Here is a 26,962-nt window from a genome sequence, read left to right as displayed (position 1 = left end):
GTCTTTGTCTCGTGGTGGTTTACCTACTTTATTGCTTCCGATGTTTACTATCACTGCTTCTGTTAAATGTAGTTTCTTGTTGTTGTTTTCACGTCTTGTAGCTTGTGTTATATTAAGAGGCATCCATATGTGTTTGGACGTCTGTTAGCACTTGCACTAGTGTTAGTAGGAGGTGTTGTAGCTGTGTTATATGTTTTAATGAATCTTTGTTTATTTGTCCTATCATACTGAGATTACACATATAAAAATATACTTTATCTTTCATTCTTTCTCCCTCTGCTCTTTGCACCCTTCCCTCTTTCAGGTGGTCTGATGATCCCATGGCGTCGTCGCTGGTGTGTGCTGAAGGACGAGACCTTTATGTGGTTCCGAGCCAAGCAGGACTCCCTGAAATCTGGCTGGCTCTACAAAAAAGGAGGGGGGATGTCTACTTTGTCTCGGCGCAACTGGAAGATGCGCTGGTTTGTTCTGCGAGAGTCAAAGCTTATGTACTTTGAGAATGACAGCGAAGAGAAGCTGAAAGGAACCATAGATATCCGCACAGCCAAGTGAGACCCTGTTCTTTGTCAGCGGAGCTTAAAATCTCAATCTCTAATTTCTGTCTGTCAGAAACAAAACATTTATGGTCCACTAAGTTTTGGGTCTTTCTGTAGGGACATAGTGGACAATCATGAGAAGGAAAATGCCCTTAATATTGTGACTGGGGAGAGGACGTATTACATCTATGCAGAATCCCCAGAAGATGCCAGGTACAGTATCTCCATTTTTTCTGAAGGAATCAACTTGTGGCTACCCTATTACTTTGTCCTCATCTCTTTGTAAAAGTGATGTGTGGAAAGTTCCCCCTTGTGGTTGCCTGTGGAAGTTCACTGTGCCGTTTTCAATTACATGTTTGCTGACTTTTACTTCCTGAACTGCCTCTGACCCCATCCAGTGGTTGGTTTAACGTGCTGAGTCGGGTCCACAGCGCCAGCCCAGAGCAGCTCATGGAGATGCACCACGAACAGGCCAACCCAAAGAATGCAGTGGTTAGTGCTGTTTTACCTCTTTTCTGCTTTGGCCCCAGCCTCGACTCCATGATTCACTAACTAATGGCGATGCCTAAAACTGAATCAATTGAAGTAAGATGGTCCAAATCGGGGTCAGTAATTTAAGCATAAACGGCAGAACACACATGCTTGTGTATCATGGACCACCGCCTTACTCCCCACACATTATAGAATCTAGTGTAGCAAGTAAAGCGCTAAATAGTATTAAGCAAATCACAGTCTTAGAGCTGGCTGTGACAGGAATTTGCAGGTGTAAAAAGCAAATGACATTATATAAATTAACTGATTTCTTCTTTGTCCAGGGCACACTAGATGTGGGCTTGATTGATTCTGTTTGTGCCTCAGACAACCCCGACAGGTAAGGAAACATAACCCTTGTCTGAATAATACCAGTAAAGTATTTGAACTGCAGTTTGGGTGATATAACAGTGTGTTGTATGACCACATGTGGTGTGTTCTGTTTCTAGACCAAACTCATTTGTGATCATCACGGCTAACCGTGTGATCCACTGCAACACAGACACACCCGAGGAGATGCACCACTGGATTGGCCTGCTGCAGAAATCTAAGGGAGATTCCAGGGTTGACGGGCAAGATTTCTTAGTCAGAGGTCATTCAACAGGCACACACTGTGGAATTCTTAAGACGAGGATTGGGAAATGTTAATGTTTTTTTTTTTATTAGGAATTGCTCAGTAATCATTTGTTTATCCTTTTAGGTTGGTTGCATAAAGAGATGAAGTCAGGTGCCAAAAGCACATCTCTGAAGCTAAAAAAGCGCTGGTTTGTTCTCACCAGTAACTCTCTTGACTATTACAAGTCATCAGAGCGCAGTGCCTCCAAACTGGGAACTCTGGTCCTCAATAGTCTTTGCTCTGTGGTGCAGCCTGATGAAAAGGTCTTCAAGGACACTGGTCAGTTCATGCTCTCGGTCCATTAATCTCAATGAGTTTAGCTAGAACTATGAAGATAATTAAACCACAAAATGTTGTTAAAAGTGTATTTTACGTTCTCAATTTACATATTTGGTCATGGGTAATTTCCTCTCTAATTACCTTCTGCCCCCTTTATCCAGGTTATTGGAATATAATAGTCCATGGTCGTAAACACTCTTACCGTCTCTACACCAAAATGCTAAATGAAGCCATGCGGTGGGCAAATGCCATACAGGGAGCAATAGACAGCAAAGTTCCCATCGAAACACCAACACAACAACTCATCAGGGACATCAAGGTATTACAGGATTCACCTGACTGTTTCTCCCTTTGGTGTGGTTAGGTTTTAATGTCATGCTCACTAATACCTGTTATTGTCTAGATGTGAGATTTTATGCTCCATGTGTCTTAATATATGTGCTAATAATATTTTCACCAATAATCTTACAAAAGTATTTTATTAACATATAGGCATTAATGTCATTGTAACTCAAATTCTTTCCAGTCATGCAAACCTTTGGCATGGACACACACTGTAATAAAGTGAGGTATTCACCACATGTGTGCTGTGATCCATTACAACACTTGGCTTTACCCACTTCTTTTCCTCAGGTTTAGCTGCTTTCCAACTTTGCTGCAACAATAACATTACTACAACACTCCAATTTCTTTCTGTGATTTTTCTAATCTGATTTGATCAATGCACTTTAGTACACTCTTCCTTTTTAACAATGCTCTACTTCGCTGTGAAGACACTTTCTGATCCAGTTTTTGATTTGTCCAGGAGAGCAGTTTAAATGTGGAAGCTGTAGAGCAGACATACTGGAGGAACCCCATCCTGAGATATACCCAGCATCCTTTGCACTCCCCTCTTCTACCTCTACCGTATGGAGATGTCAGCGTCCATTGTGAGTTCTGTGGCCAACAGTTACTTTTGATGTTGTTAGTTCTGATGAAAGAAGGGCACCAGAAGCACTTAGTATTACTCCTACAATGCGTGTACATGCATTTTCCCATTTTATGAAATTGTAATTTTTCTTAATAAAAAAGTAGATTTATTTTTTCATTTATTTATTTGATGATGACTTGAAGGACGAGAACTATCCAAAGACGAATTCTTTTCTCTAGCTAAAAAACATATGTCAAACTAATAATTATACAGTATGCTTCGGACACACTTACCACAAGATGTTTTCTTACAAGTTAGGTTTGTTTTAGTTGGTTATGTTTATTCTTTGACTTTGATCTGTACTATTGTTCTGAAGATATTGTCATTTGTTTTTGGATTTGACCACAAATTGGTGCCATAATTTGAAAAGTAAGACGAGAACAATGCAGGAGGCATAAACGATGACTTGATTGCTGAGAGTGTAATTACACAATAGGGTGCCTTGTATGTTTTTTGGAGAAGTCTTTTTCTACTTTATTCTATTTTCTTTTTTTGGACCCTGGTGAGGCCTAAGCCAAAACATCACAAAAGAGTAAAAAAACAAGAAGGCAACAACTTAAAGCCTTTGTCACCCTGTCAGTATTATAAAATATTTGTGTCTTCAGTTGTAGTTTAACTTGTCATTACTGAGGGCAGATAATAAAGCCAAGTGTCTTAAAGTTAATCTTACCCCTCTCTATCGCCCTTTCTCCTAGTGCAAAAGGAAAAGGGTTATACCAGCCTGCAGGATGAGGCTGTGAAGATCTTCAACTCACTGCAGGAAATGGAGGCAGTTTCAGACCCTGTGCCAATCATCCAGGGAATCCTGCAGACCTGTCAAGACTTGAGGCCATTACGAGATGAGGTTTACTGTCAGCTGATCAAACAAACCAACCATGTCCCACATCCCAACAGTCCTGCCAATCGTGCCCATTGGCATCTCCTGACCTGTATGTGCTGCACCTTCCTGCCCAGCCGAGGCATCCTACGCTACCTCAAGTTTCATCTCAAAAGGCATGGGCCACTTTTGGACTCTCTGCTTTTATTTAGTTGCAAGATTATAACTGGTTAAAAGCTTTTGTTCACTGTTCTGTTTAACATTTTTTCAGGATCAAGGAGGTCTTCCCTGGTACAGAGATTGAAATGTTTGCCCACTTCATTGGCGAGTCTCTAAAGAAGACCAAGACCAGAGAATTTGTTCCCTCCCAAGAGGAAATTATGGCACTGCTTACCAGACAGGAAATGACAACCACAGTATACTGCCACGGTGGAGGCTCCTGCAAGATCTCCATTAACTCACACACCACTGCTGGAGAGGTAGGCAAAGTGTCAAAGCTATGTATGCTTCTTTAAATAAACTGAAGGACATTAGTTTTTGTTTTAGGCTATAGTTACATACAATAGGAGAAACCAAACATTGTAGTTCTTATTATCTTGCCCTCCTTTGTTCAGGTGGTGGAGAAGCTAATCAGAGGTCTGGCTATGGAGGACAGCAGGAATATGTTTGCACTCTTTGAACACAACAAAACTATTGACAGAGCTGTGGAAAGCAGGGTCCTTGTGGCTGATGTATTGGCAAAATTTGAAAGGTACATGCACACTGGTTACTTTCTATTACTTTCTACATGTTCTGTTTGACAGTATTATTAAAATTACAAAATAAAACGCCTGAGATACATAAAAATATGTTGTCAGGATGTGATAAAAATTTAAGAAACTATTACAGGAAGGACATCACATAATAAAGATGTGTAAGTAACATCTTTTTTTTTTCTGTTTTTTCTACCAGACTGGCTGGAAGTGAGGAAGCTGAGGATGAAGGCCAGTGGAAACTTTATTTCAAACTCTACTGCTTCTTGGATGTTGAGAGCATGCCAAAGGAAGGAGTGGAGTTTGCATTCATGTTTGAACAGGTGTGTTCTGCTAATTGTGTTATATTTTAATCACAAGTTGCAAGTCTAATGTTTGTTGAACACAATGTAATGATTTTTGTCCCTCAGGCCCATGAAAGTTTAACCCGTGGACATTTTCCTGCACATGAGGAAACCCTGCAGCACCTGGCTGCACTGCGTCTGCAATTTCTGAATGGAGATAAAGCGCGGGTTACCTGGAGCCTGGAAAATGTCTACCCTGTGGGCCGCCTGCGCAATCGCATCCTGCAGTTTACCAAGGTGGGTGGAGCCTCAGGGTCAGGACAAACTCTGGAGCGTCGGAGGACTAGCTTCCTGGATGGGACGCTGCGTCGGGGGTTGAAGACAGGTTCAATGAAGAAGCAGCGCATGGAAGAAGAGCAGATGTTGGAGATGTGGATCAAGGAGGAGATGTCTGCCACCAGGGCTAGCATCGTAGAGAAGTGGTCTCGGCTCATAGGCCTGGACCAGCACCAGGCCATGCTCAAATACATGACCATTATCAAAGAGTGGCCTGGATATGGATCTACTCTGTTTGATGTTGAGGTAAGTTCTATATGCATGTCTTTCGATGGTTGGTCAATGATTGCTGTGGCTCTAAGAACTGACTTGGTGGCCTGCTGTAACTTACAAACGATAATAAATAATAGCAGAAATGCTGAATTGTATAATGACATCAAAAAAGAATTGATACCCGATAAATACAAACAATACAAACCAATACAATCAATACAAATACAATACAAATCAATACAAACCATATAAGATTCTGTATTCACTGTACTATTTTTTGTAGTGCAAAGAAGGAGGCTTTCCTCATGATCTGTGGTTGAGTGTGAGTGCTGAGAATGTCTCTGTCTACAAGAGAGGAGAGCCCAAGCCTCTGGAGACATTCCCATATGAGCACATTATCTTCTTTGGGGCTCCGCAGCCCTGCACCTACAAGATCACAGTGGATGAGAGAGAAATGTTTTTTGAAACACCACAGGTATTGTCTATACTTTCTGTAGCAAGTATATTCAGTATGTTCATTTCAGGATTCATCAGAGCATAACCTAAATCACAGCATTGTGATCACTTCTGACTCATCATTTCATCTGTACATTCCAGGTTGGAGAGATCACAAAGATCATGAAAGCTTACATAAACATGATAGTGAAGAAGCGGTGCAGCGTGAAGTCTGTGTCCAGTTATGGAAGCAACTGGATAAGGTGATTGACTGTACAGGACTTGTGAAATGTACACAGCTTACAGGTCACCCGAACTATAACAAGCAGAAATGGAGAGAAGATGTGAAGTGATGAAAAGAGGAACAATAAGCTTTGACAGAGACGGTGTCTCGGAGCATATCAACGAAAACTCCAACCAGAAAGATTTATTTCTATAGAGACACAAAAATTGTCATATCTTTACAGCTTGTGGCAAATGCAGGAACATCTAGCATCTGCACCATTTTAAGCTTTACAGTCACCTTTTACAGAGTGTTGCTTCCCTTCCAAACATGTTAAGTCACATTATTTACTCTGGTCATTTCCCTCATGTTACTTGAAATCTAATCCAGGTATCCTTAGGTTGATTTAATTAAATATCCAGAGAAAGTTAAATGAGCTTACATGCTCTTTTTTTTTCCAAATCCAGAAAATAATTCAAAATTAGATTTATTCTTATTTTCAAAAATGGTAAATGTCTTTCAAACCTATATTCTAAGTTGTGTAAAAAAAACATGTTAAAACAACCAATATAGACTAACTAAGTCACTTTGATTCAAGTGTTTTTTTTCCCTACGCATTATTGTGGCCCACTGAAATGAATGTTCTCCGGAACGGAGATTGCCTCAGGTTAAGATAACTGTCATCATCCACAGGAGATTATCTCCTTATCCTGCCTTATTTAAGTTTTCACTGTAGCTCTTCTGGACTAATAGTCTGAGGGAAGACGTGGCCTTTTAGGAATGGAATATAAACTTTAGGGTGAGTGTGTTGGATAGAAGTAGTTATTGCTCCCATATGTACATGTGCAATGAAAGCACATCCCTATCTTAAAAAAGAAATCTGGCCTCTAAGTTAAATAAATGCCGTAAACAAAGAGAGTCGGTGTCAACAACCACTGCATCACATAGATGCAACGTATGTAACCACTGCATTATCTTAAAAGGCACCAGTACTTAAGTCAGTTGAACTATTTGAGCTTTTGATCTAAAACAAATACTCAGCAGTGAGTTGATTCGGACTTAATGTTCTGTGTTTGTTCTGTGTCTGAAACTGGTGTTCTAGGATCCATTTAAGAACTGAGCATTATATTGTCTGTTCGGTGTCTCTGTGACCGAAGGCCAGATGAGGTTGGGATACTTATATATTGAATTGTCAAAGCATTAGAAAATTATGCTAAGAAGTGAAATGTATTGATGTGGTTTTGGTAATACATTGTTTTTCTGTGATTAGTTCGTTCAGTCAGAGACACAAAAATCAAAACAAAATTCTAAAACAGATAAATTGTTTATAGTTTACAATTGATTTTCTCCATTCTGTGCCCTGTTTCTTAGTGTCTGTCAACATAAAACAACGTAAGTTGCCCAGAGAACCAAATATGCTCAACTCAACTCTTGCTAACCAGAGAACATTTTCTCTCCTAGGCCAATAAAAATGTACAAAAAGGATTAAAGGCTATCCCAAGCAGCCAACAGTATAGTTTAAGAGTGAGAGCCAAACATAATGAGCTTAGTATTTACCTCACATTGCATTACTGTCTTCCATTTCTCTCTGATCATACACACTTAGGCGTTCTGGTTTAGCTGCCGGCGGCCACACCAGAAACTGATCTTGCCATTGACTATGACTGTATTTCTGAAATTTCTGATTGTTTGGAAGAAGAAAAATCAGAAAATGTTTTATATCAGAATTTAAAGATGCTTTAATAAATTATTGTATTTCAAAAACTGTTCTGTGATTGTTGATGTGTTTTTTGATCCCTGTGCATCCCTTGATGAAGGCATGACTTAAAATAATACTACTTAAAATAATCTCACTTATTCAAGATTGTTTGACTAAATAATAAAACACTTGATAACGGACTGGATAGTGAAGCTTGATCAAAACAACTAGAAAAAGAAAAACTGCAGGGCAGACACATTTGTTGTTGTTCTAGAAGTAAGTAATTTCTTATAGCACAAGGAGACCTGACTGAAGTAGACTGAAGTAGATCACGATCATTATAAATAGATAACATTTTATTATGATGTACAGTTAAGGTTTTATATATAAATCGTCACAATATAATTTTGTGGCAGTAGCACCTAGGCAGATATCCCTGCAAAGCATATATTTTTTAAATATTCTACATCGGCCCCCGCTTTTTAGAGAGTACCGCAGGCTGTACTTTTATTTACTGAAAATATCTTACAGGCACATATTGTACATGCCTGTGACAATAATACAACATTGTTTCCGGGGGGCAGCTGTATTATGCCACGGGTGTCAGGAGCCCGTGACGTCACCTCATCGTAAACTGGAGGTCCACCCGTCACTTTTACAATTTTTTTTGCGTTTGATCGTTATTTCCATGAAGTCGGTGGGTTTCACTCGCCTCAAAATGTTGGGAATTTGCAGAGCTTCGTTCATTGTTGCTGTTTTCTTTCTCTACGGTTTCATAACCGCAGAGGCACAGACATCGACTCCTTCTCCGGCCCACAGTAAGTTTTCTTTAGTTTAGCTGATGTGCATTGTTTTATCCAGTCAGGAGGTTGTCACATGACGGCAGCAAACTGGCTTTTCATAAATCATTAAAGCAAAGTAATCGTCTCAATGAATAGACATGGCCTATGTTAAACATTAGTTTACAAAAGATATATTTGCTGAATTGTACAAAAAGTATCGCTTAGCTAGCTTTTCTTGCTGGATATTGTGGAAAATGTATGAATTTAATTACCGTTACCTCTGGGCCAACTTGCTGAAAGCCATGTTGCTCCTTGTTCATAACTGTGGGCAGAAAATAAATTTCGCGTAGCGTTTTGCTTTGATTTGCTTTCTAGTAACTATATTTACAGGAATACTGGACCCTATACATTAAAAGGGGAGTTAGAACCCCCCCCCCTCCCTATAACATTTACAACACACTGTAACTCCTCTCTGCTTTAGCTCCCTGTGCCTTGAGATCGAACACCAGCTGTGCTGAGTGCCTGCAGAATGTGACTGTAAGTATCACCAAATACTGAAGTAGTTCTAGTTAAGATGTGTTGCCATGAAAACCAAAAATAGCCAGTAGTGTCTGTTGCTGTAATTTTTATAGTGTTTGTGGTGCATACCAACCCAACAATGCATTGACTACCCAGTAAGGAACGTCCTGCCACCCAACAGTGTGTGTCCTTTGTCTGATGCACGATGGGGGCTCTGTTGGGGTAAGACTTATCAAACTTTACATATCTAAACGCTGCAATCGTGATTTATACTTTGGTTTGATATTTCAGATACAAGTGAGACTCTTAGAAAACAATTATAGAGCTTATTCCTTTACTGTGTGTACTTGTGGATGCAAAGCTCACAGTTTGTTTGTATTTTTCTTTTTCTGTGTGTCTCCATTTAATTTAAAGTAAACTTCCAGATTTTGATCATCAGCATGTCAGTGCTCGCTGGCATTATCATTATTGCCATTCTTGTTTGCTACTTCTGTTGCTGCAAGTGTGAAAGAATTGGGTAAGCATTAAGTCACATGAAGTGTTTGCTGTGAATTCAAATGTGGAAGGAGAAGGAGGCTGAGGAATACAATGGGTTGTTTTTCTGCAAGGCTAGGCTGATACCGCTGTCACGAAAAGCCTGCCAAAATTTATGACGACACTTTAGCTCAGCAATCTATCTTCTTGTAAAAATGTGTCAATTTCAAAATGTATGTTGGATGAAATGGAGGCATTAATACATTTGATTTATTACTGATTAACTTATATTAATAGTGTTGTAAAAGTTTAAAATCAAAGCACATCACACTTAACTTCTCAAGCAAAGATTATTGCCACTTAAATTGCAATATAAAGTGGTACAACCCCAATTCCAAAAAAAGTGGGAAGATGTGAAAATATAAATAAAAACTGAATCATCAACCCATGTTTTATTCACAATAGAACAGAAACATAATATCAGATGTTGAAACTAAAATTTTACCATTTCATTAAAAATCTTAGCTAATTTTGAATATGATGGCAGCAACACATGTCAAAAAAGTTGAAATGGGGCAACAAAAGGCTAAAAAGGAATTGCTACAAATAAAAAAAAAATGGAGGAGCATTTCACAGCTAATTAGGTTAATTGGCAACAAGTCAGTAACACGACTGGATATAAAAGGAGCATTTCAGAGAGGCAGAGCCTCTGGAATGTAAAGATCGGCAGAGGTTCACCAATCCATGACAAACTGCGTCAAAAAATTGTGGAACAATTTCAGAAAAATTATTCTTAATGAAAAATTGCGAAGACTTTGAAGATCCCGCCATACACAGTATATAAGATCATCAAAAGATTCAGAGAATCAGGACAAATCTCTGTGCACAAGGGACAAGGCTGAAGGTCAAAACTGGATGCATGTGATCTTTGGGCCCTCAGGCGGTACTGCATTAAAAACAGGCCTGATTCTCTACTGGACATCACTGCATGGGCTCAGAAATACTTCCAGAAATCACTGTCTGTGAACAGAGTTTGCTGTGAAATCCACAAATGTGAGTTAAAGCTGTATCATGCAAAGAAGAAGACATGTGAACACGATACAGAACGCCACCATGTTCTCTGGGCCAAAGCTCATTTAAAATGGTCTGAGGCAAAATGGAAAACTGTTCTGTGGTTTGATTAATCAATAATTTAAATTGTTAGTGGAAACCATGGACCCCGTGTCCTGCAGACTAAAGAGGAGAGGGACCATCCAGCTTGATATCATCATACAGTTCAAAAGCCTGGGGGGCATTAGTGCCTATGGGCAGCCTACACATCTGGAAAGGCAGCATCAATGATGAAAAGTACATAGAGTAGATACATACTGCATCCAGCACAACAGCATGGCTTCACAGGAGAAGAGACCAGGTGCTAAACTGGCCTGCCTCCAGTCCAGACCTTTTACCAGTAGAAAATATTTGGCACATCATAAAATAAAAAATCCGTTAACAAAGGCAGGGAACTGTAGAGCAGCTAGAATCCTGGATCAGACAAGAATGTCTCCTCACTTCCCAAATACGTACAGACAGTTGTTAAAAGAAGAGGAGATTCTACAGAATGCTAAACATCCCTCTCTACTAACTTTTTTGAGATGTGTTGCTGCTATCAAATTCAAAATGAGCTAATATTTTCCATGAATTGGTAAAATATCTCAGTTTCAACATCTGATATGTTGTTTATGTTCTATTGTAAATAAAATATGGTTTGATGACATTTACACATCATTGGATTCTGTTTTTATTTATGTTTTATACATTTGTCCAACATTTTGGAATTGGGGCTGTATAATGCAACTATAATGAGTAATAACATTCTTTCAAATTCCAGAAACAAAAGAGAAGATGCAAAGGCGGAGCGACAAAAACATGCAAGAAAAGATCGCCAGAAAGCCAGGTAAAGGTTGATAATATAGCTATACAAATCTCAATTAACTTGGTGCTAGCATTATAGCAATAATCCATTCACTATCTTGTCTAAATAAACATTGCAATAGCATGGATATGTAAATATTTGTGATTAAGGCTGCAAGATACACCAAAACTTTTTTCACCTTTTAAAAAAGGTGCACACAGAAGACTGTTGTCTTCATCTTTAGCACATACCTCAGTAAGCACCAACACTGTTTTACAATTATGTTTGTTCAGTGTTTAAATATTATTTTTGTTCATTAATTATCAAGCATGTTCACCTAGATTATTAATTTAATAGATGTTTGAATCTATTTTTATAGTAGATAGTTGTGATGATCCTTAAACCAGAATCAAAATTCCAAATACCCACTGTGTTCTCTGTTGTCTAACAATTTGTCTTTGTTTCTTCCCATTATAGGAGAACAGAAATGCAGCTGAGGCATGATGAAATCAGGCAGAAATATGGTGAAACACATTTAACTTGGGCTAATAAAATGTAGTGGCTTAATTTGCCCATACTGATGACAAAACATTTGCAAAATTAATTACAAATTATTATAAAATGTAATCTATAAAAACATAAATGATGACGTAGATGAAGCAAGGGACCAGTATAAATAGAATCATCAAAAAGACATAAACTTAAAACCAAATTAGTCCAGTAGTGCCATCTACTGGAAAAAACAAATCTGTACATATATGGTAGACATGAATTCATCTTTATTTGTAGATTAGGTGATTTTGAAAGACAAGGATTATGGAAATAGTTGCATTTAATCCACAGTTACAAACATATTCAACTATAAATAAATGTGAATTAACAAGTATTTCATATGTCTAATTGTTTGAAAGTGAAATGTTTGCATGCACTCTTGATTATACTTTGTGCTCTCTCTTCTTTACAGGTCTGGCAAAGGATAACCCATACGCACGTATGGATGATCATTAAGAAGAATCTTAGTGAAGACTTTTAAAAATCCATTACGATTATCTTGTTGATGCCAGTAACTTTGATATGAGCGTACAAATAGCATATGATAAACTGTGATATCTGGATTCCGTGGCACAAAATGTCACTAATATGTTTTTAAGTTTGCACTATATTTTAAACATGATCTGTTCACCTAATTTTTAAAATGTTTTATACACGTCACTGTTAATAATATTTCTTGTTCTATTGAACAATTATTAAAAAAATTGTTGATATAACAAATTTTCCTTTCCAAAGCTGTCATGCTTTTCCACCATGACGTGCAAACATTTGTTTACATAAAATGCATTATTGTAAGAATTTCCAACCCCAGCGCTGATCAGTGCTAGCAGTTTCATTTTCACACTGTAATGGACATCGTTTACTGATTATTACTTACCTCTAAAGTTACGCATTTATTTTTATATAAAAAGTTAATTTGTAACCTGTTATGCCACAAGGATTTGCTATTTCATGTGTTAGGTATCAGAATTGAGACATTTATTGGATAAAAGATGTTTTTGAATAGCATGGAAGGCATTTAAATTTTGCTTAGTTGTTGTTGAAATTGAAATTGTGACCATAATTTCACAATTAAATGAATAAAATATATCTTGTCTCTTTTTTTTGCCCTTAAGCCTCGCAAAGGAAACAACATAGGACACTTATACAGTTCCCTAAGAGCTACATACTGAAGTACTGTGACATCCATAATATAATGAATACTCATTTAGAATTGTTATAACATTGTATTTTGGGGGGATGCCTACAGGGTTGCCCCAGTTAGACAGTAAAACTCGACAGCATCCTGGTGTCGTTAACTACTTGGAGTTGCAGTTCCATGTATGCCCCTGGCCAAAGGGTTGCACTGCAGTAGTGCGCTTTTGACTAACCAAACTCACGGGGATGCGCAAATTAGGACGCGCGGTCACGTATCTGCGGCCCCGACTAAAGGTGGAGCACGTGACCCATTTGGTCGAATAAGATTTTAAAAATCGGTGCGCGCTCCTGTCCCAAACGAAAGAGCCAGAGGAGCTTGGAAACCCGCTTTACCATCAACAGTCTGACTCCACGTTATTAATACATTTCCAAAAAAACGGCAGAATGTCTGAAGAAAAGCCGAAGGTTAGTGCTGTCTTCCTCAAAGAAATAGCTTTATTTTCACTGCTAACCGCCAAAGATGCCTGTTGTAAGTCAACGTTAGCACACTCTGCTAAGCTAGCGCCGCTGTTAGGCTACAGATAGCGCATTTTGAGCGGGTAGACATGGAAAACAAAGGTTGGCCAGTTTGCGGATGTGTTGGATTTATGTGCACAGGTTGGTGCTTGTACTGTTCCTCCAATATCAGCATAGGCTAATACTGACCATTGATTTAACGTTACTATTAAACTGAACAGTGCCAGCTAATGTCGGTATGCGCCAGGGGAGTGAAATGAATGATTGTTTTTTTTTATCCTTCTTACCTATAATCTGCGCCAAATTGAGCATCGCTATGCTAACAGTTAAACGTCGAAAGCTGTGTGGAGCGTTTCAGGCGGTGATCCCTGCCCGGGGACCAAGCTTGTCCTGTGAATTAGCTTTAGCTACCGTTAGTTTCAGTTTGCTGCCGTTGTAGCTAAAATGGTTAGCGTTGCACTGACGTTAGTGGACACCGGTAGCTTTACGTTTCTGCTGCTGACGCTTTTTGTGTGTGTGTGTGTGTGTGTGTGTGTGTGTGTGTGTGTGTGTGTGTGTGTGTGTGTGTGTGTGTGTGTGTGTGTGTGTGTGTGTGTGTGTGTGTGTGTGTGTGTGTGTGTGTGTGTGTTGCAGGAAGGAGTGAAGACTGAGAACGACCACATTAACCTCAAGGTAGCTGGTCAGGACGGGTCAGTCGTACAGTTCAAAATCAAAAGGCACACGCCACTCAGCAAATTAATGAAGGCGTACTGCGAAAGACAGGTACAATCTGCAACTCATTCCCCGTGGTCATGTATGTCTGAGATACATTGGTGACATCTACAATATAACTCTGGTTTTGTTTATGTTTTGGTGTTAGACAACACACCCTCTCTAACTTTTTTTTCTCTGTATTTTCTTTTCATTTTGCAGGGTTTGTCAATTCGTCAGATAAGGTTTAGGTTTGATGGCCAGCCAATTAATGAAACCGACACACCTGCACAGGTTGGTAAAATGAACTAAACTGAACTAAATGTTTAGTAGTTCTATCCTGTAAACAGTTTTTGTTTTGGTTTTGAAGGTAGAATAGTCCAGTCCCCCAATATGTTTTGCTTGTATTTTTATTATTTTGTTGCCTTGTCAAAATGATATACAGCAAAAGTAGAAAATTACTTTGCTCAAAAGTTTTTATTTTTATTTTTTACCCTTTAATCCTAACAATATTTACATATTCAGCTGTCCTGATTTTCATTAGGGGAGTTAATCTACATTTAATACTTTGCTTGTGTTTTAAAAAATGTGTCTATACTATATTGAAAGCTGAGTTATTTTAAACATGTTATGGCATGTTTGGGGTGGAACTGTTAATTTTAAAACAAAATCAATGCTTGCTTGAAGTGCTTGCTTGAAGTGCTTGCTTGCACATCTGGAAACACCAGGTCATTAGGCTTTAATGTAAAATCTATTGGTGTAGACCCAAACTGCTGTTTAGTGGCAAGTGAACTTGCTTGTAGTTCTTGAAGACATCTTCTCTCATCCAAAACATTTAATCAGTTCTGACCACTTGGCTCACAGTATCAGACCTATAAATTCTGCATCAGCTGGGCATTGTGGTCTCACTGTGAAGCTTTTTGAAACAGAGGTGAACTTCATGGTCTGCAAGAAAGCCCAATTGTGATTGAGCAGCACATTTAGGATAACTATAACATAGGTAATTAAAAATCTTCAGAGTTTTGCTGTAAACCTTTTGTTTTCATTTGCTGAGGCTGTTAGTATAAACAGTATAAACAATCATTCAGCAGAGTTCCCTACTTGCTCTAATGTGACAGGTTAATGCATACTATATTATTTTAAAAATGTTTAGTAGTCGTAATACTTAAGTATAAATGGGACCAATACTCAGGTTTGGATCTTTTCAGTGTCTTGGCTGATTAAAAAAAAAAAACTCAACTATGCAGTGCTGTTTTTCCTAAGTTACTTTGTGTAAGTTAATAAAAACTGTACTGTTTTGAGGCAGGATTCTTTTCTGGGTACTATTAAGCAGGTGTATCCCACCATGATATCTCATAGCTGATCTCTGATTAACCTAATTTACCACTTAAAACTGTTTATACATGTAATGATGTGCTATCACTTCTACTACCAGTAGAGGCTGTCTCTATTATTATTATTATTATTATTATTATTATTATTATTTGGGGGGGTTTCTATTTTCTAGATAACATACTGATACTGCAGACATCACAACTATGATATTATAAATATAGTTAAGTGGAAATCATAAACACTACAAAATGTTTCACTTTTTTAGATTCTTTAAAGTAGTAGTAAAGTATCTTATGCTTTGCGCAATGTCACTTCAGCTCCTCTTAAACACCACAGATTACAATAACTAATGTCAATTCCTTGTCTTTCTTGGCCAGATAATTCTATTTTTTTGGTTTCTTTTAGTAGTGGTTTTAACAATAACAGACTGATGTTGGTTAGGCTCTAATCTGTGTGGCTGTTTGGGAATTTCTGAGTTTGCAGTTCAGTCAAGTCTTAAAGTAATTGAGTGTTTTCTTTACTCTTTTTATAGTGTGGATTATGACAGTGGTCACTTAGAGCCATTTGCTGTTAACTATTACTACTTCTCTACAAATTAATGGCAAGACACATCTGACTATCCTGTTAAGCTATTTAAAATATTGCTTATGTTGTGGAGTTGTCATCAAGGCACCAGTGGCTACGTTGGTGAATCTAAAACGCACTTTTGCTTATTGCACAGTGTTTTATTCTGTTTTACTGGGGTCTTAAATATTTCAAGTGCTAAGAACATACATTTTGAGTAAAAATCTTGTGTTTTAACAAAACCAAGTTAAATGATGGCTAAGTTTACACCAATTTTATTAGCTTTTGGCTTCTATAAAAAGTTCTACATTATTTAGCATAAATATTACATTTTAAAGTTGTTTCCTGTAGAATACATGTACTTTTGTGTTACGAGACTAACATGCAAATGTGTTTTGTTCTCCTACAGCTTGAGATGGAGGATGAGGACACTATTGATGTATTTCAGCAACAGACAGGAGGCATCCATTAAGTAGGATATGCACTCTGCTGTGGAAGAACGTCCACTTTTGTTTTTTTTTTTTCTTTTCTTTTTTTTGTTTGTTTTTGTTTTGTTATATGTGTTTGTTTTGTTTTCTCCCCTCCCCTTTTCCCCATTTATTTTTTTCAGTGCTTGACTTATTGTCAGGCTGTCCACAACAAAAGGAAAATTGAGTTGTTTTTCATTGAGTCAAATGCTAAAAGTTGGAGATGCAGGGTCATTTTTTTAAACAAATTTCCACAGTAATGCTAATTCATATTGTATAGCTGAGTAATTACACATCCCAAATTTAGGTGACTTATCATGAAAAACATGTTCTTTTGATGTTGAGATGACGTCCAGCTTTGCCAAAATGTTTTTTTTTTTTTTTTTTTGTGTAAACATTTAAAATCAGGATGTGCTCAGCTATTTTAATTCAAGTCCTTTATAGGAGTGCTTTGGATAAAAACTACTGGATAAAAGGCAGTGGTCGCTCTCTTTAAGAAACAAGTTATGGTATGTATCTCATGTTAACCTTTTTTTTTTTTTTTTTTTTTTTTTTTAATCATTATTATTATTATTAATCTGTATCCATGCCCCTTACCTTCTGCATTTGCTAAGGGAAGAAATGTGTGCCAAAAGATCCATATGGACGGTTTACCTCAATACTGTCACACTCAGCACAGATTTTACTGAATGGTAAATAAAGTATGGTAATGTTTCTGGACCAAAAATGCTACATAATTAGTGTTCATTTATGCAAAGGTTTGGTAAATATACAGCATATATATGTAAGATCTCGCTAATGGTTGTCTCCATCTTTACTGTATAGTTTAGGATTCTAAACATGTCATCTTTAGCAGTTCATATATTAAGGACTATCTAATTTGATTTTATTATGTTGTACAAATATTGCATCAATCCAGTTGGGATGTATTTGTCTAAAATCTCTCCACATTGACAGGTTAGTTTGTTGGACTGAGTTTGTGTATTGATAGAAATCACTCTATATATTACCATACACATTCATTTTAAATGTTCACTTTGCAAGATTTTTCGCTTTTTTTTTCTTTTTTTTTGTACATGATTTGTTGTCCCTATACTGTATACAATAAATATAGTTTGATACTCAGCTAGTGGCATTATATATTTATATATGATAGATGAATATTTCGGTAATGACAATGACAAATAATTTGACATTCACATCTTTGAACATGAAGATGAGGCAAAGCTTCTTTTAATAACGTTCTCCCCTAGATTGGGCAATACATCTTGCATACATTAGAGGGCATTGTTGTTCTGGAGACCCAGAGGACCACTGCTTGTACTTGGAAGTAAGTTTGCATCTCCAGATAAATAGTATTTGATCCTAAAGGGAAATTTCAGTAGTTCAGCTGCCATTGTAAAAATCAAAATGATCAATGTGAAGCAAGCTACATTGGCTCCAAAGGTGTTTGTTGAGGTCCTAAATGGGCCAACCGTAGTAGCTCTAGTAGTTTCACTGTGATTGCTATGATGGAGGGTTGGGGGTAGAGACAGTTCTGTATTCAATCTGGTGAACATGCTTAACTTGTTGGCTCTTTAGATTTTTATCTGCTTTTTCCCATTATCGTTGCTGCCTGTGATCTTTTTCATACCTCCCTCGCTGTTTTGCTGGAGCTCCCCACTTGAATCACTGAAATCTCTAGCTTTTAAATTGCAAAACAGAGACTCATTTGTTTCTCAGTCTTGTGATTACCATAACTTCACGAGTGTCCTCTTATTTAAGAGTTTTATTTCACAGATGTTACTTAACTGAACAGCCAAATGAACTCCCTGTACCCCACACAGTGCTCTGATTGTGCGCTGCCTTTATTTTTGGCATCTCCCTCGCATTTTATATTTCCTTGTGGAGATATCTGAGGCAATTTAAATTTCCCCAGACCTCACAGAGATGCATCTGCAAGGTGTCCCGGTTTCTAATGTCCTGGGGGAATATGTTGTTTGTCGAAGTGCTGCACTACAAAAGTAAAGCTGTTGTGTTGTGCTGACGAAGCTTAGAAATAATGGGAAAGCTTAATGTAACTTCTAACTAATGTAACAAGTTTTTGTTTTTTCAAATTCAAAAATAGAAGATCCTAATGAAACTGCTGAAAAACTTTTTGTATCTACAATACAATGCAACACAAACATGGATAAGCAGTACAGCATACACACAGTAACAGGAGAGACTCCTGGTCCACTGGTTCCCGTTTTTACTGTTGCTGTGTCCCCATGTATCAGGAACCAATGTGAGGTAACAAAACAGAGTAATTTGAAAGTTTGTATTGCTGTTTTAAAGCTAATTGATTGTCTAGCTTTATGTGCTATGGCAACGACATGTGAGGTGCTGCTCTGCTGTCAGTAAGGACCACTTGTTTATTATTCTGGCAGGTTAATAGATTAAATCTAACTTTACAGTCACATGCATTAAATGTATGTAGAATAGGAATGCATGATTATTGTCAGGTTATAGTGTGTGTGGGCTCCTGTGTGAGGATATCAGTGTCCTACACCATAGTGATCTCATGGCACATAAATCTTGGCTAATCTTCACAAGGCTACATAACCACCACGTCCAGATACCTGGGAACACAAATAGTCCCAATTTGTCTGTCATTTAGTTTTTGGTACATATTTATGAAGGATTTTTTTTTTCAAAACCATTCAGGAAAGGTATATACTGCTGCTTTCAAAATGATGCTCTTTGCACAAGAAACACAAGCTTTACTCATTAGGTTTATGTCCTGAAATTGGATCTTTATGCATTTTCCTAAATTAAATGTTAAACAGCATTTCAAATCATTATGTCCACCTTGTGGCCCTACATCACTGTGAGCATGCTCCTCATTTGTTATATACCCTCAATGATCTATACACTGGCTAATGCCAATGGTAGGTGAACTCTTCCTGTGTTACGTGACCAACTTTTGACAGAATACCAGAACAAACAGAATCTGTAGCAAATGGCATATCAATGTAATTTCGAGCATATAATCCTTGTATGAGTGGAGTTAGCTGTGTTGCGCATTCTCAGCGTGTCCAGCCAACTAAACCTCAGATACGACACCCTCCCCTATTGAATCACTCCAGCAGCCTGAATGAAACCACTGTGCATCTGGATAACCCCTGGATCATGTCCAGAGCTCTGTATGCTGATGTCACCCTCTTTGTGGTCTCCACCCTGTCAGGAGATCAGATTTCATTGTTATACACGTTGAAGATCTTGAAGCAGAATATATGTCTGACTATGACTGTCCTCTCGTAAATAAAATAGGCTAATACAGCAATTCTTTAGCTTTGTTACAGTAAACAAAGGAAGTGGGAGCACTGCTGAGTATTCAGGAAATTTGGATTACAAGTGATTGCTTTAATTCAGGAATTCTCTAAATGTGAAAATCAGAGACCCTCAGATACAAGTGTGGAGAAATGCTAGAACATTTTTCCAAAAATCCACTAGAGCCATTTCAAAACCTCCTATTAAAAAATTTTTGTAGTTCAATATATAGACAATATGTACAATATATAGACTAAGATGCAACACTCACACTTAAGACATCGTTACAATTTTTTATCGAAATCAAATCAAGTGGGGAAAAGACAATTCAGCAATCAAAGCTGTATGTTTTCTTATTGGCCCAAGGTGATAAATTTGGTCCTTTTAAAAAAAATGAATCGTATTGTCACCAAACCTGAATTTTAACTACTCCATTAGTGTTATTTGTCAGCCATGAGCCTGGATTAGCATATTTGTCCGTGCTATAGACCCTCCGTTGTTTTCTAAAAACTATTAAAAACACATCAGCCAGACACACTGCTCCACCTGTGGTTGACATAAACCTTGTCCAAACCGATGTGACTGGCCTCAACACTGCCCAGAGATGTCACTCACAGGTCTGTGGCACAAGAGAACAAGCTAATCCAGGCTGCAGTCTGACAACGAATCAGACACGAGGAAAAAATAGATTCAGTGTTGGTTTTAGACAAATCCTTACTGTTCCTGTAGATTTCTGAGCAGGATTAATTTTAGTACACAGTGGTAGTAAATTTGCCTTATCAATAATCGAAAATTCATCATTAATGCAAACTATGTACATACAAAAGTAGGAAATTTTGCATTTACTACATGAGGCCCCTGTTCCACAGTAATGGAGGGGGGGGTTTGGCGTTTGGACCCAAGTTAGTTGTCTTTCACAAAGGACTCAAAGTACCACAATGCAACACACATCCAAAAAAAAAATCCATCTCCTTAGCTACGGTTTTCAGGAGCTACGCCCCAAGAAGAAGAGGGAGGTTATCCCCCTGAAAGGGCTCATTGTGGGGAGCGACGTGAGACCCCCTCCTCTTTAACTAGCTGGTCAGCAGGGCAGGGATTAAGAAAACCAGCTAACTGACGACTAACTAAGTAGACGGGGGATTGCAATAACCGTGAATCATGCTCGCCGTCATTATTACGGACTGGGAGTGGAGCCGAAATTGTGCAAGATACGGATAACAGCGTAGAAAGGTCCGTTTGGTCCGCGTCAACTTTCCAGGTCTGTCCTCTTTCTGCCGTGGAAATGCCTCACCGGAGGCTCCGCCGCGTCGCGTCGTGCTGCCTGCCTCACATGTGCTTTATTTTGAAGAAGTAACCAGGACCGGGACGAACCTGCGAGGGCGACTGAGCAAACCAAAGGGCGTGCGGATATTTTCCCTAACGCCGTGCGGAGACTTTCTCAAGTGGACGAGGGGCTGAAAAGTTGTGCTTGTTGGGTCAAAGAGAAATCATGGGGAACGCAGGGAGCATGGACCAGCACACTGATCTCAGAGGACACAACATGCCTCTGAAACTGCCCATGCCGGAGCCAGGTGAACTGGAGGAAAGATTTGCAATCGTTTTGGTATGAAAAGAAAAAGTTATTTTCATCTTCTCTTTGTTCCCTCCGCGTTTCAGTGTCCTGGGACTGGACAGCGGGTTGTAGATCGAACCTCTGTTTATCCTTTCTTTGTTGTTCAGAAAAAATAGGTATTCCAACAAAAAAAGTGTCCATCATCATGTTTTAGTGTTTGGATATGTTTTCTACTGGCCATTGTGATCCAAATTAAAGTAAAGGTGAACTCAAATCAGTTTTAAAGTTTCCCATTTAAAGTGTATATATCCACCCCTCTGGTACAGCATGTTGGTCTCTTGACTTAAATCGATGAGATAGAAAACGTTTGTACAGTAGTCTTCTCATTTTTCTCTTTTATTCAATCCCCAATGTTTCTGCAGTTTTTCCTACTGTAGTCACACGAGACACTTGCCGTCATAACATGGCAAATTATTGGTTTTATGGTGGCCTTTTTCAAACTTTATGAGACCTGGCGCTGGCTCACTGCTGAAGTTTTGTGGGCTATTGCTACCTTTTGCTGACTTTCCAGGATCGCAGCTCAACAGTGAAGTTGGGGTGAATTTTGAGAGCTGGCAAAATGTGGGTCAGAGAGGATTGTCTGATGATGGAGAAAGCATTTGACTGAGTTTTATAGTTGTGTGATTGTAAACTTGTCTGAGACAAAGACAAGGATTATTTTCTGTCTTTTCTGTTATGTCACCAAGCAAGATTTTTTTTTTTTTTTGTTTTGTTTATGTTGGAGGCACAGATCTTTTAGCCCATAAGCCCATTACAAAAAGCGGATCAAGTTTAGGTGGAAGTCAAATTGTGTTGAGGTTGTTGCTTGTCAGACACTGATGACAATCATTCTGCGCTAGAGGCAACAGACTTTGTCGTAAGCAAAGGATTGACGTCACACCAGTGAGGGATTTGGGTTTTCATCTTAATCATGTCTGTTAGAATCACTTAGTTCCTCCAGTGTCTGTATATCAAGGCTTCTCCCTCTTCAAAAAGCACCCGGTGTCTATGGTGAACAAAAGGGATCTGAAAACTGTTAGGATGCATACATCTGGTTTACAAAACCAATCCTCATAATGCTTTTTCAAAATAAGGCTAGCTGTCTAAATTGAGGATTTCCTGCGCTGTCTATCAGAATAGTCAAGCCTTGTAACAAACCAAGAGCTCTCCTGCTCCCTCAGCCTCAGCTCTTGGCGGGATGGAAGCCCTCCAGCATTCGAGGAATTTAGTGCTATAATCACAGCACTTACTGCCATTTAACCCTAATGTGTGCTCTATTGATTGGCACTGTATGACTAATGACCTCACTCCAGTTTGAATAGCAGATGATTGGGATGATACCTTTGTATCCCAACATATCAGTGCTCACATGGACTGATGAACAGGGACTGATTAAGTCGTTTTGGGTGCTGATGAGATTTATTTTCTGATATTATCTGGAAATGATAAGCTCTGTCCTGTCACGTAACACCCGCTGTTTTTTAGATTGAATCATCTGGCTAATACCTTCCTTAAGAAACCGTAGAAATACAACTAATACACCTATTTAGGTTCTAAAATTCCATAAATATTGGACTTGATGGAAAACTATTAAAATTTTCATTGGTAAAGAAATTATAGTAGCACTCTGCCCTCTGTATTGATCAACAGGTGAGCCCTGGATCACAGTGGGGAACAGTTTGGATTAAAAGGCTTGTGAACGTTATGACTACATTTAGGCATTTAGCTCTCAAAACACTGAACGTCTTATAAAGAACATACTGTAACTATATTTGATTGTCCATGTTGTGTGTTTTTACACTCCAAACACTGACTAGTAATTTTCATTATTTGAGTGGACCACATATACACCTATAAATACACCTATATGTCTGTTAGCTTCAATAACTAAATCATTTCCTTGACAACTGATTAGGGAAACTTCACAGGTAAAAACTTCAAAGGTAGTCATGTGACGACATTGATGATGTCATCGATACGCCTTTATACATACTCTCCTTAATCTACTTAACCTTTCATGACACAGCAACTGTAGAAAAAACAAAACAGAACAAACGCAGTGAAAACCCCCACTGGCTCATATACATAGCCAGGCCCTAATTGTTCTCTAATATCTAATAACAACAATTATTAACTTAATATTAGAAACTTACTTATAAACAAAACCTGTAAACATCAAAACTCCTATTGTCTTCTCCATTCTTTCTTCTGGTGTCAGAGGTTACCAGCACTTGACACACTTTAGGAGATCAGTATGAGTTGTGAGTTTCTATTAAATGACATGCTCACATTAAAGTGTCTGTCTGATAAATCTCTCTCGGCTAACTGTAATGCAAGGCTTCTAGCCATGATAAGAGTTCACATGTGACCTCGGCCATGAAGAGAGGTGCAGTTTAAACCCAAACATTCATTGTTTAAGATGCTGATTGAGGGCACGTTTTTTTTATAGAGGCATAAAATTCTCTTGTTTCAATGAGTAATTTACTATATTTGGTTAAGACTTTCCCTTTGCTTTGGACTTTTTGTGGGGTGAATTACTAGTTTAGTTGTTGCTCTCCAATTCAGTATCTAGTGTGAAATGGCTCAGTAGTTACTCTGGGAAACTTGCGAGCCTGCACCTCACATGCCGTTGCCATAGCACTGACGTCTTCTATAAGTACGTCTACAAGAAGAAGATGGGTTGTACGTGAGGATGAGGCCGACACTCTTGACGTTTACTCAGCACAGGGCAACACTGATTTCCAAAGTCCACTTTTGGACTGGTCATATTGACAACCTGGTTGATTGATTTACTCCCCACAGATTGCCAATTACCCATCATTTAGAGAGTATAAGTAAACCAAGAGTGTACAAGTAAACCTTCAAAGTGTCGTTTTTCTCTTTTAGTCCATAGTGTGCAGTGGCTAAAAGCACATGATATTACAATCACCCTCTGAGTCATGTTACAGTATGAGATAGTCTATATGCTGCACACTTAACCACAGGAGAATGACTGTGTAACAGGAATGCAGCTCAGGCTCACCACAGAGTTGACATCAAATTAAATTGTACCCACATCCAGGATCCCATTCACTTCAATCTTGAGGCTGTAGTGTTTGCTGGATATCATCACTGCTATCAGGGAAACAGAGAAATTTGCAGCCATTACTTGCTGAAATGCCATATGGTTGGACTGTAGACTTAGCTGTTGTTGTTGCTGCTCTTCTCAATAGTCTGTCTAGATTACATCTAATCTACTTTATTTAAAGGCTGCTGAAGTGCCACAAACTGCTGTTATTTATGTTGTGAGGCACTGCAGTTAAAATTTACTCTGCAGATTAAGCACATTACCAGCCTTCATGTTCAGCTGAAGTCTAATTTTTCACATTGACAGGTCCAAAGTAGCTGAGCTTTTTTACCTGCAAACTAGTTCTACCTGAAACCTGAACATTTTACATGTACTTAAACAAAATGAACAAAGTTGTTAAAACCAGGCTGAAGTCTGTACTTGTATTGTGACAAAAAATGAAGACACGTAACTTACTGGTGAATTGGAGAATTGGGTCCCTAAAGAGACAGATATTTTATCTAGCAGTTGAAGACATTCATTTGGTGGTAGAAATTTCACAAATCAATGCTAATTTTGCTCAATACCTGTAATGCTATCACAACTATTATATAACCACAACTCTTTAATCCTGATGATTCTGCATGGTGTACAGAAAATCTTATTATTTTTTCCATTATTGTGTTAATATAGGCTCTTTTGAAAGGTCTGTTAAGCTTTAAAAAAGATCTATAATATGTAAAAAGCATGACATGCTTTTTGAGCCTGTTTGGACTTAAAAGCTCTGAAACCAGATAGAATTTTGAAGATATTTTATAATTTTATTTATTAGAAGTGGATGTAATGAAAAGTTGGGGAGTCTTTGGGCAAGTGAAGGGGCCAGTGGCTGGGACTATTCCCACAGGCGGATCTGACAAGGTGACTAGAAGGGATTTGATAACCGCAAGTGGTGGAGCAAGCAACACTGTGAGATTACCTGGAAAGATGGAGCAGGTGAGTATCACAACTTTCTAAAGTAGCAAAGCCACCGGTCTTCAATGTGGTGAGGAAGCGAGTGGCAGTACCTCCCCCTCAACAGACATCTACTTATGTCCCACCAGGCTCATCCAGGTGGACGTGGTAAAACTGGGTAATAACAAAAAAGGTTGAGAATGTCCCGGGTGGAGACCCATGAACGCTACTTAGGGCCATAACCCTCCCAATTCACAAGGTAATGGATCCCCCTGCCTGGGGTCTGGATCTCAGCAAGAGATCCAGGTGCACTGAATACAAAAGACTGCCATCCATAAACTGGGCAGGTGGCAAAAGTCTGAAGCTGTGCATGAGAGAACTATGTTTCACCTAAAAAAATGTTAGGTGGCTGTTAAGGGTTGCAAATCAACTGGATTAGACACAGTAGTAATAGAAAAAGGTTCCACAAAACAAGGAGCAATATTTGTAGATTTAATACCTGATTGCTGCCAAGTGTCTATGGTTGGCCCATTTCAGGTATTGTTGAGGAAAAATGTCTTGAGGAAAGTGTATTGTGCCATCCTCCAGGTCTGGGCAGACAAAACAGCTGTTTCTGCTTCCTGATGGGTGAACAGGGATGCTTAGTATCCATATACAGTCTGGAATAGGGAGAGTTTTATGGTAAGGTAATGATTGTTAACATACTTTAGCCATACTACGTTCTTGGAGGCACTGCAGTGCAGTCTCCAGCTCCTGTGCAAGCCCCTCTCTTTTCTCTCTGAAGGTAAAGCCTGACAAAGCTCTGCCCAGAAATGGGAATGACTTGAGGACACTTCTCAAACCTTTCAAACTATTACTTCAGCAGTTTCCCTGATTATAGGCAAAATAGCTAAGGTATTAAAGTGGACTGTATTGGAAACGTGGTTCCCCAAAGTTATGATGACCTTCTGAGTCAGGCAAGTGGGTAACAAAGTCGATGGATCTTTCGGACCATGGTCTTTCTGGGAAGGGTAGTGGTTGGAGCAGAGTCCCCCTTTGGGCCTCCAGAAGGTTTCTATGTGAATGGTCACAAATTCTTGCATCCTTAGACAGGTAAGGTCCCCAGAATCATTGCTACATTACACCTAGAGTATGGCAACTCCCAGGTGGCAGGACAGACATGAACTGTGTCCCCACTGGAGAACGGTTTATTAAAAGCCAATTTAATGGGACCAGGGTGATTGGCCAAGGAGTTGAGTACCTTTCCTTTCTTTTGATCTCCAGACCAGCTGCTCTGAGGTGTGCTGTGGGCGGCCAAATAACTCTGGTGCCTTATTTCACCTTGTTGAACCGGAACAACAGGGTTTCAGGTTTGGTATTCTTGTTGCGTGGTAAATAAGATGAGGTAATATTAATCTAAAGCTCAAATTTGTAGTGGTTTCAGCAGGGGTACAGAATGTAGTTTGAGCTGCCTTGGCACAAT

At 38.7% G+C, this 26,962-nt stretch overlaps 4 protein-coding genes across 10 annotated transcripts in view; all 4 read left to right on the top strand.

Annotated features, from left to right (window-relative positions):
- The window catches only part of myo10l3 (myosin X, like 3), a 49,534-nt gene extending 41,775 nt beyond the window's left edge, over nt 1-7,759 (top strand). Inside the window, exons 27-41 of the mRNA XM_067515632.1 lie at nt 305-548; nt 654-749; nt 935-1,028; nt 1,352-1,407; nt 1,517-1,659; nt 1,768-1,962; nt 2,124-2,281; nt 2,768-2,891; nt 3,628-3,925; nt 4,021-4,228; nt 4,364-4,500; nt 4,701-4,824; nt 4,912-5,367; nt 5,618-5,809; nt 5,932-7,759. Of these exons, the coding sequence (XP_067371733.1) occupies nt 305-548; nt 654-749; nt 935-1,028; nt 1,352-1,407; nt 1,517-1,659; nt 1,768-1,962; nt 2,124-2,281; nt 2,768-2,891; nt 3,628-3,925; nt 4,021-4,228; nt 4,364-4,500; nt 4,701-4,824; nt 4,912-5,367; nt 5,618-5,809; nt 5,932-6,036 (2,630 nt within the window). The 3' untranslated portion in view covers nt 6,037-7,759. The remainder of the gene's footprint in view (nt 1-304; nt 549-653; nt 750-934; nt 1,029-1,351; nt 1,408-1,516; nt 1,660-1,767; nt 1,963-2,123; nt 2,282-2,767; nt 2,892-3,627; nt 3,926-4,020; nt 4,229-4,363; nt 4,501-4,700; nt 4,825-4,911; nt 5,368-5,617; nt 5,810-5,931) is intronic.
- Nucleotides 7,760-8,286: 527 nt separating this feature from the next.
- Nucleotides 8,287-13,001, top strand: pttg1ipb (PTTG1 interacting protein b). Its single transcript, XM_067515629.1, has 7 exons — nt 8,287-8,509; nt 8,955-9,010; nt 9,106-9,214; nt 9,407-9,509; nt 11,337-11,402; nt 11,838-11,884; nt 12,325-13,001. Exons 1-7 carry the CDS (start codon nt 8,380-8,382, stop codon nt 12,366-12,368), a joined length of 555 nt encoding a protein of 184 aa, XP_067371730.1. The 5' UTR covers nt 8,287-8,379; the 3' UTR covers nt 12,369-13,001.
- Nucleotides 13,002-13,355: 354 nt separating this feature from the next.
- sumo3b (small ubiquitin like modifier 3b) lies at nt 13,356-17,746 on the top strand. The gene is made up of 4 exons (XM_067515630.1): nt 13,356-13,514; nt 14,199-14,327; nt 14,478-14,549; nt 16,564-17,746. Exons 1-4 carry the CDS (start codon nt 13,494-13,496, stop codon nt 16,624-16,626), a joined length of 285 nt encoding a protein of 94 aa, XP_067371731.1. The 5' UTR covers nt 13,356-13,493; the 3' UTR covers nt 16,627-17,746.
- A 3,115-nt stretch (nt 17,747-20,861) lies between these two features.
- The window catches only part of fmnl2a (formin-like 2a), a 47,468-nt gene continuing 41,367 nt past the window's right edge, over nt 20,862-26,962 (top strand). For 2 of the 7 annotated variants that reach the window (XM_067515621.1, XM_067515623.1), the window contains exon 1: nt 20,862-21,515. In XM_067515621.1, coding sequence (XP_067371722.1) covers nt 21,402-21,515 — 114 coding nt within the window. In that variant the 5' untranslated portion in view covers nt 20,862-21,401. The remainder of the gene's footprint in view (nt 21,516-26,962) is intronic. The other 5 variants (XM_067515619.1, XM_067515620.1, XM_067515624.1 and 2 more) reach the window with 3 other exon arrangements.

The sequence above is a fragment of the Channa argus genome, chromosome 9, assembly GCF_033026475.1.
Source record: "Channa argus isolate prfri chromosome 9, Channa argus male v1.0, whole genome shotgun sequence".
Taxonomy (NCBI): Eukaryota; Metazoa; Chordata; class Actinopteri; order Anabantiformes; family Channidae; genus Channa; species Channa argus.
Note: the sequence above shows the minus strand (reverse complement) of the source record. Positions and strands in the feature narration are given on the sequence as shown.

Bases quoted from the DNA above. Each gene is read 5' to 3' on its own strand.
- pttg1ipb (XM_067515629.1), top strand. From the start codon at position 8,380: ATGAAGTCGGTGGGTTTCACTCGCCTCAAAATGTTGGGAATTTGCAGA. The intron at 8,510-8,954 runs GTAAGTTTTCTT...TCTCTGCTTTAG, and splicing joins GACTCCTTCTCCGGCCCACA to CTCCCTGTGCCTTGAGATCG. The intron at 11,403-11,837 runs GTAAAGGTTGAT...TTCCCATTATAG, and splicing joins AAAGATCGCCAGAAAGCCAG to GAGAACAGAAATGCAGCTGA.
- sumo3b (XM_067515630.1), top strand. From the start codon at position 13,494: ATGTCTGAAGAAAAGCCGAAG. The intron at 13,515-14,198 runs GTTAGTGCTGTC...TGTGTGTTGCAG, and splicing joins TGTCTGAAGAAAAGCCGAAG to GAAGGAGTGAAGACTGAGAA. The intron at 14,550-16,563 runs GTTGGTAAAATG...GTTCTCCTACAG, and splicing joins AAACCGACACACCTGCACAG to CTTGAGATGGAGGATGAGGA.